The sequence below is a fragment of the Ceratosolen solmsi genome, unplaced genomic scaffold (genome assembly GCF_000503995.2).
Source record: "Ceratosolen solmsi marchali unplaced genomic scaffold, CerSol_1.0 scaffold14, whole genome shotgun sequence".
Lineage (NCBI taxonomy): Eukaryota > Metazoa > Arthropoda > Insecta > Hymenoptera > Agaonidae > Ceratosolen > Ceratosolen solmsi.
In genome coordinates, this window is record NW_011948420.1 from 8,392,481 (window position 1) to 8,408,317 (window position 15,837).

Sequence of the window (15,837 nt, forward strand, 5' to 3'; positions counted from 1 at the left end):
AACAATATGATATGATATTACAAAAATAAAAACAAACAAAAAAAAACACACACACACAATACAAAGAAATAGCAAAAAAAACATTCTTTTTCTTATTTCCTAATAAACTTATTGAAGTCAAAGAGCTTTAATTTTCGTATTATTTAATTAATTATTCACTTATAAATACATTCGTGTTATTTCCAATAAAATTTCTAGAGTAAGATATGTTAATCTAAATTATTAATTTGGTGAAATGCAGTTTGTGAAATGATTTGTGCTTCCTTAAATGCTTTTATATTTCAGGCATAATTACATTGTGAAATTACACATTACATTTAATGATTCTGAATTTAAAAAGAACAAAGGCCATCTTTTGAACAGTGTAAATTTTCGTCAGCTACGTTAATCTAACGACTGATCTTTTAATTTAACATTACAGATATTAACGATCTTTCCAATGATGTCTAAATAATTGTCACGCTCTCGATTACTTCACATACACTTTCACGGCCATTTCGCAAATCTCTTGGCCCGCAAGAGTAAACTGAATCATGTATTTTCTTTAATAAATTATGCTTCTACGGAGTATGTAGCGCACTTTACAAAGACTTTGAGTTTATTTTTAATTTTCAGGTTGTTTACACAGAGCAGCGGATACATATTATTTTAATTATTTACTCATTTTTTATATTTTGCGCTAGTGAGCAGACAGTTTCTATTTTATTTCTTTTCTTTTTTTTCTTTTGTTTTGTTTTTTTTTGTTTTTTTTTGTTTTTTTTTGTTTTGTGTTTTCACAATCATTTGTAATGTACTAGTGGAAGGATAAAGGCAGTGCAAGCATCAGCGTTACTACGTGTAATTGTATTTTTAATATATTCAAACGTTTCATTTGAAACACGTATTACTATTATTATTATTTTTATTTTTTTTAACAGATTTAAATAAAATTTGATAACATAGTTAAATACAGTCACCTAGTGATTAAGAAAAATGAGTTTATATTTCCTATAATGCATATTCGTAAAGCGAATATACAATTAAATTTTGATAGTATTTCACAGGGATACATCACAATGATTGTGATGAAAAGCTAAAACATCTGTTTGATAAGTATGATAAAAGTGATGATAAATTTAAATTATGCGAGTAATTTTCAGCAAAAAATAAAACAAAAACAAACAAAAAAAAAAACAAAAAAAAAAAAAAAATTTAATGTTAAAAATATTATATTAGAGCCATTAGCATGAGAATAGTCATGTGGATGAATAATAATAGATCTCAATTTTGAAAAATAAACTATGAAAATAAGTATGAGTGCTGCTATTATACTAAATGAAACTGCTGCCTCGATGTTAATTTCACATTGCGCAATTACAGTAAAACAATTCACAACAATTATATTACGTTTAGTCTATCTAACAATCGTTTTCAAACTTTATTCGAACTTTATTCGAACTTACCGCTTATGTAAGATAAAGAATATTAGTAAGCTTAGTTGTTAGTTATCTTACGAGACTTAACGATTACACTCATTTTACAGCCTGCGGATCGATAATATCGAGCATTGATTGTACGATTAGGATTTGTGCACAGCACAATATTACAGCAATCACATTCAATTACCTAAATTTATATCGTAATCACCGTAAAAAATACTGTTGAATAATATATGGAATAACATGTAATTTATTACATTTTTATGATAGTGCAAAACATCAAATGTATTGTAATAAAAACGTCTAAATATTTAACGTATTTTTCTATAAGTACGTTCATTAAAAGTCAATGTTTCGTGTCTTTCCTAACATTGCAAAGATCTTGTTACTTATTTCACTAATAGTCGTTTCATTTCATTTAAACACAGTAACGAACAAAAAACGACAATCAAAAAAAAAAAAAAAAAAAAAAAAAAAAAAAAATTGCAAACGTATTCTTAACATTTTTTCTTTTGTTTATCTTATAAGTTAATTTATAAGATTATTATAAAACAAAAAAGACTTACAGAAATATAAATATCTATAGATTCAATTATAAGCGAGAACGTGATTTTCAAATTTCCATAGAAATCAAATTATTTTTGTAACTTTGATACACAACTATCAATTAAGATTCGAAAATAATATTCAAATTAATATAATGTTTTTCAACAATTTTTAAGATTGAATTTTTTTTATATATTTTCCATATTAACATTATTTTGAAATATTATGATTTCATAAACATATAGAATATGCCGTTTGATAGATTTCGATAAACATTATTTATAGAAAATTACTATAACATAATTGAGAAGATACAAATATCTATGTATATTATTAATTAATCTAGATAAGTATTACAACTTCGATAAGATATTTCTAATAATATATTCATAACGACTGATTAATATAAATTACTGCAAAATTAGATAATGAAAGTATAACAAGCAATAAAATTCTTTCATGCGCTAAACTTTTTGTTTCAAATGTATAAAAAGAGATGTGATATGGATAATATGTGCACATTGTAAATGTACATTGTAAATTTTGAAAATTTCCGCTCGCCTATTTTTTTTTTTTTTTTTTTATAACATTTCTCTTTGTACTGACATCTTTTATAAAGTAAATATCTCTAATAAATACGAATAAATTCCATTAATTGCATAAATTAATTTCTAATTTAATTAAGAGGCAAATAAAATTAAAAGGGATAAGGAGAAAAAATGAACCTTACGTTTGCTTGGTGCCCTTTAACGTTGCATAATTTTACATTTTTTGTGCACTGCGAATTAAAGTATATGCTATTAGCGTTAATATATTATTACATTTTTATTTATTATGATATCGTCTCTTTAAATTATAATTAATCCCTAAATTCTGGTACTAGCATTAACTAATAATAAATATTAATTACAATGATAATATCCGTAAAAATAATTAATTTAATCTATTCTATGCTTCGCTTATTATATGGATTCCAACTGTGCGTGCAGTTACACTGATCTTATATATTACGATTATATTTAATGAGGACTTTAAAAGAAGACTTAATCCTTGATTGATTTTGAAATAAATTAATTGCAATTTGCTGCTCTGATTTTCTTATTGATAGGCATGATTATGGGAGGGTGAAGCCATTTAGAATAAAATGAAGAAAATTTATTTTCATTCGTTCGACGATATAAATGCCAGTTTGCCTTATGTTTTTTCTTAAATTTATATCTTTAGGTATAAATCTTCCTTTTAAGGTCTTGTTTAGTAACGATAAGTTAGATGAGATCGTCGTAATAATTACAGATAGATTTATTACAGATGCGCAAGAGCATTATTTATTGTATTAAGAAGTCTAAAATGCCGTGATGATGGAAATTAATAATGGAAGTAAATAAATGAGCAAAAGAGACAACAATCGAGGATTATAAACTCAATTTCAACCCGATATTATAATAAAGAGAGAGAGAGAGAGAGAGAGAGAGAGAGAGACATTTAACTAATATATTGTTTTCATTATATACATAAATTTTGAATTATGTATGGGATGGCTTAACGAACTTCTATAACTCTTATGCAAAGTAAGCGATAAATACGAAATATTCATAAATTTATATGAAAATCGTGGTAATTAAATAGCAATTTTCAAGAACAACTGACATTTATAAAATATTTACATTAATAGAAGTAATTTAATTAGCGCGTCGTAGTAAAATTTCTCTCTCTCTCTCTCTCTCTCTCTCTCTCTCTCTCTCTCTCTCTCTCTCTCTCTCTATACAAAAGCATAATGATTTATCTTTGTTTTTTCTTTTATTATAATGTAAAAAGATTCGAATTATTAAAACGTGTACTTTCGAAATCACATCAAAATAATCAATTATGAATTTACATTGAGAATTCTTATTAAATTTCCAAGATATAAAATCGTCTTTCTTATTTCATGAATATTGTAATCTTAATGCACGCTTGTCAGAAATTATAAAAATTAATTTTTTTGTTCATTTGTATTTCTTACATATTTGTTTTAATCATTGTACTTTATAATCAAGTTTTTCAAGTTCAAGTATACAATGTTATTATATTGAAGGAAAATACGTACGTAAGTATGTACGATTTTAAAATGATTGTTAATTGAAAATTTAATACATACATGCATATTTAGAATGTTGTGAAATATTATTATTTTAAAAGTAGTTTAGACTTATACTTTTAATATAATAAATCATATTTTTCCTCTTGCTATTGTTTCGCTAAATTACATTTACACTATTAATACATCTATTTATAATATTCATCTTAATGTTGCTGTATAATTAATATTTTTTCAAGCTACCCCAATGTATTTTACAATTTAAAAATAACAAATGATTTATTCTTTAACATTGACTTTAGAGGAGAAAATATGGATTTTTCATGTTGTCTCGAAGACAGAAGTGTAAGTTTCTTTCGACTTTTGTGCGCAGCATTCAACATTATCGAAAAAATATTCATTACTCTGCCGTCAAATATCATGTTGCTTCAATAAATTAATAAGGTGAATTAATTAATTTAGATAGAAAATTTTCATGATTATTTTTTCGAATTCATATCTACAAGTACATAGACCACAGTAGCAAATGTTTTTATTCCACATCGCATGAATTGTCTTAATTAGCAAACAATTTCTATTCTACATTGTCCTGTACACTATCGTTTATATACATTACAAATGCTTATAATTATTATAAAATATATCCTAAATTGGCTATAATTGTATCGATAGTTGCACATAGCAGCGCTTTTTATATTCTATTTTTAAATATATCACGTACATAAATATTATAGTTATTTAATGTTTAGCGCGGATGTTAATATTCTTGAAGATAATATTCGTGTTATTTAGATTTTGAAAATGTAAGTAGAGTTATTTATTACCTTAATTATTATTAAATAATAAAATGTAAATAATTTTACGATTAATTTTTTAACGACTATTATTTTCGTAACTGTTTACAATACACATAAAAATCATTAGTTTTCGTTTTTTTTTTCTTTCTTTTTTTTTTTTTTTTTTTTTTTTTTATTATTTTTTTTTTATCATTATTTATTTTATTTTTTTTTTATTATTCCTTCAAGAGTATTGAAATAACTTTTACAGTTACTCTTATCCACCATTATATTTATTATCATTTTTACTTACATGCTAATCTCACGTTAAATTTTATTGTCCATTTCTTGGAACATTACCTATATTAATTATTGTCTGTTCACACAGTATTGTCAGATAATTATTAAGTTTTACTTCATCTCGCCTTATAACTAGAAAGCGTTGCCTGGATACTAAGGAAGACTATTACTGTCCACTTTTCTTACTTAACTTTCTATTTCATTAAGCATTTTTTATAATTTTGCGAATCCAATTTTTCTATTTTTTGATGATTTTGGAATTGGATAAATTTTGGAAAAAGCAGATTTTAAAAAAAAAAAGCAGATTTAAAGTAGCGATTATATCAATGTTGAGAAAAATGAATATTTCATTTTACACCGAATAAGTAATCTAGAATTTTCCACGAAAGTGAAAACGAAACGAACAAGAAATAAGACAAAATTGACAAAGGTAACAAAAAGAGAGAAAGAAAGAAAGAAAAAAAAACACAAATGGTTAGAATATAGATCTTTCGTACTCTTTTACGTAATTAGCATTTACCTAGTTAGTATAATGATGAATCATTAATTTCATAAGAGCAAGATTTACCAACAATACACGTTTTATAGTCGTTTGACATCTCTTAGAAAAAGTCTAAGTGATTATTTTAAGGCTCCTAGGTCTCATAATCAACAAATTTCTTTTGTATAAAGTATATTTCATTTAAAAAACTATGTCTTTTAGAGTGCTGATCAAAAAAGTGCTGGTGCAGTATTTCTTTTCATTTTAATTCATATCCCTAGAATTCAGTCAACATTATATTTATATTTATATTTATATTTATATTTATATTTATATAGCGTCTACATTGATTATGGTTTATTTAGGTAACAATAGGGTATTTGTTATTTTTCTAATTCTAATAATTCCTATATGAGGTATTCACAAAAAAAAAAAAAAAAAAAAAAAAAAAAAAAAAAAAAAAAAAAAAAAAAAAAAAATATATATATATATATATATGTCATCTAATTGTAAACACACGCCTGATTAGTAATTCTTTTAAAATCATTACATGTATTATATCATAAAAGTATGCAATTTTTTTACATTATTATAAAATACTTTTTCGAACCTAATTTTAGGCTAATATTTCTTTAAGTTTTTTACTCCACATGACAGTGATTCTTAAAAATATTTTTTATATTATATTCAGTACACGTTTTATATCATATGACTTTACAATTATAATGTAGCTAAGTATTGATTTTGTATTAATAGTATTATATATTGATAATTTTTTTCTTTACAGCATGATATTTTTGATCTTATATATTTTAAATACCTTTTACAGTTAAAAATGGAAAGTTTACGAGCTATGATGTTTAGTGATATTGCCGATAGTCTATTGTCGTTTTAGTGTAAATTAATATAAAGAAATATTGATATTAGTATTACGATTTAATTAATATAATTATTATTTTAGAGAAATTATTGATAAACGTAATCAATTTCTTTCTATATTACATAATCCAGATTGAATATTTTTCAGCACATAAGTTATCAATATAAACATTCATATCCAAGTATCTAGTTGATTCATTGATTTTCATTAGTTATTTGTATTATTTTATTATTTTCGAATGTATTTCGTTTGAATGTATTGAATGTAATGATTTGCTACTTAATGCAACGTATATTTTTGTATAATATTTATTTTTAATACGCACAATAAGAAAATGAATTAAAATTTGATTTAGTTTTAATAATTAAAAAAATTTCTTTGTACTATAGGTGAAAGAAAGCTTTGAAAAATTAATGTTTTTCTAAAACTATTGTATCATTTCATCATAAGCAATTTAATTAATTTTTAAACGTTTTCAATAATCATTCTCTTCCGACTATCCGCTTGCTATGCTAATATGTGCATTTAATGCAATAAAAACTGCTTGATAACTTTTGCAAACTATGATTTCTAAGCACTCCAGTGTGAATTCTTGGTTAAGTTAGAAGAGAAGGTAAATATCCCGAAACGATCGCTTAAAAAGGATCAAAATAACCACTTAGTGGCATTATTATTGGTTGTAAATGTTGTATACCGTTAAACTCCAGAGCATACGAAAATCTTCTTATTCGCATCTTATGCGCGATTTTATATATTCAAAGACTTGGGCATTTATTTGCACAACTACGCACACGCGTCCATTAATGCATACGCGTATCCTTATATACACGCACAAGCACTCGTACGCATATATTATTGAATACGTGGTATTATTTATAGTGATAATTATTTTTCATGGTACGAAAAGTATAATTCTCTAAACATACGGATACAGTAATGCCAGAGACGGCTATTTACGGATCTTTTGCTATCTAACTCAATATGATGATACTAATTTGCGAGTGCTTTCCTTTTCCCAGGAATACACATGCATACAGAAACATGTAGAAAGTCGTGTATCTATGATTTCGAGAAATATAATCTTAGCTACATTTGTTCTAACTATAAAAATGTTTGTACAAGAAGATATTTTAATAGAAATAATAGACATAAGAAAAGTCATTGAAACGATCGAGTGCAAAAATGCTTATTCAAGATATTGATCTACGATTTATGCATATTTCTTTTAATATTGCGAAAATTTATTTTCATCACATGAAATCACTACATGTTTCTGAATCTAGATCATTCATTTATTATATGTTTCCATTTATTTCATATTATAGCCTAAGCAGCTTTGCTTATCTCGCGATACACTGAACAAAATTATACTAAATCTTTAATTATCGCACTTAACATTCTCTCAATATATTGCACTTCTAATAAATCACAATGAAACTTGATTAATTGCAATTTTGCCTTTCGTGTGTCTAATGATTTTTTTCTTCTTCTTTGCAATTTTTTTTTTTTTTTTTTTTTTTTTTTTTTTTTTTTTTAAATGAATTAATTATTATGTGTATATTACCTCTGAGGCTCTAGTGACAGCGAAGAAATTCTCTTATCTCAACGGACGTCGAGAAAATTTATGCGCCATCTTTGTCAAGCGTTTTTCATCAAATTCTATCTATGAAAATTGAAAATTTGCAATTCCTAGCTGAACTTTGCTGTAACATTGCCGTCTGCTCCGCGTCTTATAAAAAATACTTCAGATCGACGGTAGTAAAATATCGACTATTGAAAGCTGCATTATTTTACTACATTCATTGTCTAAGAGTTTTGTCGCTTATCGGAAACTATTTTGGTTTTTTTCCTGATGGCTTACAGAATGCTAACCATACTCTTTTTCCGAAAATTCTTCAATTTCTTTGAGGATCCACGACACGTATTTCGGCACGTATGCATAAACACCAGGTAATCTTGGATGAGCACACTTTATCCCCCAACTGACGATCCCACCAACGAACCATCGATCTTTATCGTTTTTATCTTGACAGAGTAAAGGACCACCCGAATCTCCCTGTGACATAAATGTGGCCAGAAAATAGATATCATTACTAGATGGAGGAGAATTAAAATAAATTGAATAGATTTAGGATTAGCTAGCTTAAAACTAATGCTTTTCGTACGCACGTACACACACACAGGGACACACACACACACACACACACACACAAACAAACAAAAATATTTCTTACTAATACTTAATAATAAATTGAATACATAGAATAAATAATATTTTTTTCATATATACAAGAGTATATAATGAAAAATGTTTATTATAAATATAAAATAAATGCAATTAATTATACGAAAACGCACATACATACTTATAAAATTTATATATATATATATATATATATATATATATATATTATAAACTGTATGAAGTTACTATTCTACAGAGAATGAATATTTGTTTATTTCAATTGCAATCTAAATTTGTTCGATCAATATAATTTTTACGCGCAATGTAAGCAAAATAACTTTTAGAATATTGCTTGAAATTATTGCTCGTTACATATCTATCATTTATGAAAAACAGAAACGATAACAAAACAAAACAAAACAAAACAAAACAAAAAAAGCAGCACACATAATAAAAAGAACATTGAATTACATGAAATTAGATCGACTCTAATGATTCTTGCGACGAGTGGATTAATCAATGGAGACACTAAAATATTTGATAGTACACGAACCTGACAGGCATCTTTACCGCCTTCGGGATATCCGGCGCAGATCATCCCGTCGGTAACATTCAGCTCTTTGTGAAGTAGCCATGAGTTGCAAACTTCTCTGCCAAGAATTGGCACGCTGACTTCGTTCACTGCTGGTTCGTACTCCGACGCTGCGAATAAATAATGGAATGCGATACATAGTGATATCGATGTGCTTATTTCCTTTCTTTCTCGATTGAGATATAAGAAAACGTACTTTCGGTATCCTCCTTTTTACCCCAACCAATAACCGTGCAGACTGTTCCCGGTGCCAAATCGATATTAGCCGTCGGCAAGCAAACAGGTCGCAAATGCTCGTGAAATTCCACTCGGCGTTCCAGCTGTAAGGACGCGAACGTTAAGGTTTAATAAAAAAAATAATGATAAAAATAAAAAAAGAACACACAAATATAATAATAGAATGAAATTATCATATTGTATTAAACTTATTCTTCTTTTATTTTTAATCAACTTTCCTTATTTTATCAAATTTTAAAGATTAACATGAACATGAAGCGCTCGACATTATGTAAGAAAACACTTGGTAGAGAATTATCGCGCCAAAGTAAAAAATTAATAGCTGCTCATTGATTGTTGACATTAGGCTGGAAATGCTTCATTCGAGCGCTAATTTGCCTCGCTATATTAATTGGCTTTTTATTTCGCATTCGTATTTCGATTGAAAAGAAATGATTGGATACCTGAAAGAGAGCGACATCGTTATCGTGAGCGATTTCGAGATTGTAATTAGGATGGGGGACGACTCTCTTGACTTTGAGTTTTTTGCCAAGGTAGGTATGGGCGTGCCTCCTTGTAATGCCCAATTGTATCGTCCATCCCGAGACCTCCGAATTACTAAGGCTTTACAAATTATAATTTCGACAACTACAAGGATTTTCACTTTTGTATAATCGCACGGCTGACGATTATAAATCAAGTAATTCTCGTGCACAAGCGCTAATAACATTTTAATGTTACATCTTAACCAGACCGTCGCTAACCTCCTCATACGCTCACATACATCACAATGCGGTTCCATCGACGTCAATAAGGCAGAAAATGAATAATTATAGCGGAAGCTCGCTGATAATAAATATATTATAAACAAGAAAAGCATAATCAATTGTATAGAAATATTTACAATTGCTTATACTTCATAAACTGAATAACTTTATAACCGACATTTAGTAGCTTCGTGCAACACAATAATTACATTATCATTATTCTTCTTTTTTCTTTTTTTTTAATACATATGAGCATGCTGCTAACGCTTTTGTAAATAAATATAGGGATTTTTTTTTTTTTTTAATGTTAGTGCTTTTACGTTGTGAATGTGAGCTTTAGCGTTTCAACAATTTCAATCTAATTACATTTTTCCTAGATATTAAAGTAATTTCTTCGTAACTAATCAAGTAATTATTTCTAAATATCGCGTAATGAAATTGTTATATACTATTAGATAAAAATTTTGCTCGTCGAATAAACTTTTGTATTTCAAATGACGGTAAATATCAATATAGTAGAGGCCATATATAAATTAAAGAGAAAGCGATGCGTGCAAAAGGACTAGGCGTTTATCTTATGAACATATTATATAATGTAGCCCAATACACTTATAAGTCAATAAGAATTTTGTTGAAAAATCAAAACCAAAAAAAAAAAAAAAACAAAAAATAAAATCATAAGTTATGGAAAGATTTCGCAAGAGTGATTTCTTCAATTTGCTTACCGTCTGAAAGTTAAGCTCGCACGTGCTTGACGGCACCACTACATGCCATACATTGCACACGTATATGGACGCACGATCGACGTAATATCATTGGGTGAGTGTATGATTTTGAGGAACCCAGGCTTTTACTAGCCCAAGTACGAGTGGGATGTCGTGGTGGGATGGGGGAGTGGGATGGGATAGGGAATAATGGATAAGCGATTGGAAGGTTCGCGGCTTTAAAAAGTGAAAGAGTGACGGAAGCATAAGCAAGGAAAAACGATAAGCTTATCCATTACCAATAAACACTAGCGATAAACAAAAGCAAAGCGAACGTGGCGAGGATCGAGGTCCTTCCCCTTTTCGGCAGAACGCTCCACTTACTTGCCAACGCAATGGGAGGCCGTGAGGATCCACTGGTCCGCGATGAGAACGCCGGCGCAGTAAAAAACCTGCTCCGGGCCACCGAGTAGAGCGGCGAGGAAGGGCCAATCACCGGGTGCCGACTCCACCCCGCCGACGATCCTCTTGCGCGCTTTGGAGTTGCCGAATACGCGAGGTCTGCGCCCGCACTCTGCCACGTTCAAAGGGATATCGTTATTACTATGGTGTCGTCGATGAAGCCCCCTCTTCCCCCATTCCTCTGACCGCCATACTATTGCCACAAACCACTTTGTGTATGTGTGTGTGTGTGGGGGGGGGGAGGTTGACAATTAAAGCGGGCCTTGTAATCCCGTCCCCGTCCCCGTCCCCGTCCCTTGGTCAAGCGCGACCAACTCCCTGGCTTTTCCCGAGCTCGTGAATTTTTAAAGGCCTTTCTTAGTGGCCGGCTGCTAATGAAATATGGTGCCACTGTAAAATAGCCCTACGAGTTTGCTTTGTTCATCTCGGCATTGAATCTAACGTCATCGTAATTTTAAGCGTTACGCTGACAATACGCGACCGGCTTCTTAAGTTGGATCGTTCGTTAAAAAAATGAGAACAACAGTGTGAAGTCGCGCAACGGATCGTTCTTGTAGTTCCTCGGTAACGATTACTTTTTCCTTTTTTTTTTATTCAAAGTGATAAAACAATGATGAAAGAGAGAGAGAGAGAGAGAGAGAGAGAGAGAGAGAGAGAGAGCTAGATAGAGATACAGAAAGATAAGGAGACGCAATTGGCATCCGAGTGAATCGATCGTGCGATAAGCCATCGGGACATTAACGCCCGTTCGAAGAATGAATGCTCTCTCGAATATTGGGGAAGAACAGAAAGAAAGTAAGAAAAAATAATAATAATAATAATAATAAGGAATTGTCGATGTAATTATCGTCGTCGTTGCTATTAATATCGAGGGCGGAATATTTAATAGTTGAGAATAGTATCTTTCTTTTTTTTTGCCAGGTGATTATCGAGACACGAATAATCTTAGCGTGTCATAAAAACTTGACCGCGCGTGTAATAAAATCGTCTTACTAACCATATCCCGTGCAGATTAAATCAATAGTAGAATAATCCTTTTGATCGATGCATCGTTGGGATTCTTGAAGAAAGTTTCCCTCATTCGTTTGAGCCAACCGCCATCGTTGCGAGGTTTCTAACACCGGCCGAACTATCGTTACGTTACTCTCCGACATCAGCAAGTTCGAGGAATTCACAGCTCTGCAGTTGGAAAGGTATCGCGCAAACATTACATTAATGCTTAAAATGAATTGACAGGAGTTTATGCAAAGAGATAGAGAGATAGGTAGAGATGGGTAGAGAGATAGGTAGAGATAGGTAGAGAGAGAGTGAGTGAGTGAGTGAGAGAGAGTGAGAGAGAGAGAGAGAGAGAGAGAGAGAGATATGTTGATAGAAAGAATGAAAGAAATGTTAAAATATAGACTTACTCGTAACCAAGGAGCGAGCAAATATTTTTGGCCGTTGATGGTGTCCAGTGGGCAATACAAGCGGGCATGAATTTTCCTTCCTTAGCGTGGTACACTTCTAAACGACCTCGTCCTACGTCGCCGTTTCTCTCGCTCAATCGAACTACGCTTTCAAATAATATTGCGCATTAGATCAAAATTTTGTCAGCTCGATTATACGCAGCGGTACACGTTTATACGCCACCACCTTCACTTTCACCCACTTTCACGTATCTTTCACAATCGAGCCATCATCTTTTATTTATACGTACGTAACCGCGTTGTATAAACACTCTATGCCTTTTTTTTATTTTGTTTTTTGTCTTGAAAAATTGTTGTCATGCGTTTTAGTCGAACGGAAGAGATGCGAACGAACAGGCGTCAATTCAAACACGTTGCCAATAAGTTTAATTGTACAAACGACCATTAGCCAGTACGCGAATGTAAAAAAGTACGTATTATTGTTTAGCGCAATGTAACAAGTTGCAATTTTGCTCTTGTGAATTCATTGCTAGGAACATTGTTGCAAGAAATTAAGAAGAAGAAGAGGAAAAATCAACAGCCACAAAAGAAACAAAAGATTTTTTAATTCATGCATTTCTGCACTTCTCACGTTAAGCCATAATCTTTGAATAGTCACGCTAATCAATAATCTTTGCTATATTGTTTACGTTTGCATCGGAGTTTTATTGTCACGAATGTCATTGGTGCACTGGAAGGAAGCCTTAAACGGCTTATTATAGGCGAATCGCTTCAATCCGTCAATCGATTTGTTTCAATAAACTTGAAGTGCAACTTTAGGTATCTTTCAACCTCCACATCTCCAAATCACGCGATTTTTCATTACACAATGATCGTTAAATTGCATGCCCCGAGATTGAAGACATCAGATTCGTTAATGAATAGAGATATATATATATATATATATAGAGAGAGAGAGAGAGATATAGAGAGAGAGATATAGAGAGAGATAGAGAGAGATAGAGAGAGATAGAGAGAGATAGAGAGAGAGATGGAGAGAGAGAGATGGAGAGAGAGAGAGAGAGATGGAGAATAATGCGAGTCGGATCACGCGGTGGCTGATCGATCCAAGACTCTAGCTACTCACGGCAGTTACGCTCGTCTTGGGCCCAGGGACAGTCGGTGAATCCGTCGCATACGTGCGAGGCGGACATGCACCTGCGCTCGCCGCAATGCAGCGATGCCTGGGCGAGGACGTTCTTGAGGAGGACGCTGTTGTCGATGCCGCCCTTGGAGCTGATCGCGGCGAGACCCGCGCGCTCCTTGTCGCTGCACTCGCCGCATCCGATCTCGTCCGTGTGGTCCTCGCAGTCGACGTGTCCGTCGCAGCGCCAGTCCAGGGGTATGCAGCGCTTCTCGTCGCATTGGAAGCCGCTTAGACAGACTGAGAAATAGTGATTAACCATGGCACCGAAGGGGGCCATCTTATATCGATTCGCCAACGGCGCGATATTACTTATCCGACGTACGTACAAGTAAGGTAGCCATGTTTGTAACCTACGACCCGACAACCTCTCGTGACAATGCCACCGAACGATAAGGATGGACTGGAAATTCGAGCCACCAAGCATATCGCGGGATTTGCCGCCGACGTGGTAGTCTTGGACGAAGACTCGCCACCAAGTCTAAATAATTTGTCCATCCCGCGCGACTCTTCTTGACGTCCTCGGCTTGAGGAGACGATTAACTTTATCTAATCGTCAGCGCTTTGGTAATTTCATCCTTATTTACGCACCATTAATTCGCGAGTGGCACGCATCCTCGCGATTAACGATAATCGATTAATAATTAATAAGATGTGTTTAACCTGTAGTTTTTTTAGTTGGAGGTAATCTTAAATATTATAAGGTGCCGGCCAGTGATATCGAGGCTGGTCTTTTTGATATTTTCGCCAATTAAATGACTACTTGGTTGCCCGGGACGTTAATTGCTCATGATTTTGTGACTACGTTAAGTACCGTGATTGGATGACTGGGACGCCTTACTAATGCATTGATTATAAAAGTTTAATAAATCGTGATATGCAATTACTCAACGCCCTGCCTCTACGTTCACAATCGTGATTTTGCACGTGACGCCCATCCGCTCTCGCTCTCTCTCTCTCTCTCTCTCTCTCGCTTTAATGGTCAGTTCGAGTTGAGAGACTTGGCATATAAAATTCACTAGAGCCTCTAAGTATTGCCTATCGTAGTCGATAAAGGCGAGCTTTTATCTTCAATTCGCATATACAGAAAAAAAGAAAAAGATAAAAAAAAAGTAAAGTAAAAAAATAAAACAATATATATATATATATATATATATATATATATATATATATATATGTAAGTATGTATAATATCGTACTCGTGTGCCTTCGACCCCTCGTTATATGTTTCATGAGTGAAATACTCCGCTACGTCTCGTTTCTCTCGCTTGAAATATTTCCCCGCGACGTGATTTTCACATAAGTGCATTATACGAGCTAAGGCGCGTCACAGTGCACTTGTGTACCAAACGCTACCAAACTTCACTTTAAATAAGGGAGAGAGACTGAAATAACGGCCAAATGTTCGACGTTATTAAACGAACGTATTCTCCGACAAAGCAATTTAAAGTTACGTTTTTGACAATAGTTGTCGATTCATCGGAATAATTACGTATACGCGAATGCTAAAAAAAAATGTAAGCGACGAGTCCGTAAGCAATTTGCAAAATGCATTTGCAGATTAAGTAATTTTTCTAATTCAATCGTTATGTACCGCTTTCGTTTGTGCGCAATTTCATTCAATCGGCAATAGAGTTTATTATATGACAAATACAAGAAAAAAAGAAAAAAAGAAAAAAAGAAAAAAAAAATCACCAGCCCAGTGCATTGTTGTAATTTACAACGAAGCATTAATTTACGCATACGATTCGACTAAAAATCATGTCACATTGCGTGTCGTCTCGTTACCACCAAAGCGTCTCCTCGCCTTTTGTACCTATAAATCTTAACGGGGAATGAAGAAA

At 31.8% G+C, this 15,837-nt stretch overlaps 1 protein-coding gene across 1 annotated transcript in view; it reads right to left on the bottom strand.

The window, feature by feature from the left end:
* Positions 1-8,157: 8,157 nt before the first annotated feature.
* The window catches only part of LOC105361044 (corin serine peptidase), a 29,300-nt gene continuing 21,620 nt past the window's right edge, over positions 8,158-15,837 (bottom strand). The window contains exons 13-20 of the mRNA XM_011498130.1: positions 13,937-14,233; positions 12,811-12,952; positions 12,402-12,583; positions 11,327-11,516; positions 9,936-10,089; positions 9,452-9,575; positions 9,217-9,365; positions 8,158-8,534 (exon numbers count right to left, since the gene is read on the bottom strand). Of these exons, the coding sequence (XP_011496432.1) occupies positions 8,346-8,534; positions 9,217-9,365; positions 9,452-9,575; positions 9,936-10,089; positions 11,327-11,516; positions 12,402-12,583; positions 12,811-12,952; positions 13,937-14,233 (1,427 nt within the window). The 3' untranslated portion in view covers positions 8,158-8,345. The remainder of the gene's footprint in view (positions 8,535-9,216; positions 9,366-9,451; positions 9,576-9,935; positions 10,090-11,326; positions 11,517-12,401; positions 12,584-12,810; positions 12,953-13,936; positions 14,234-15,837) is intronic.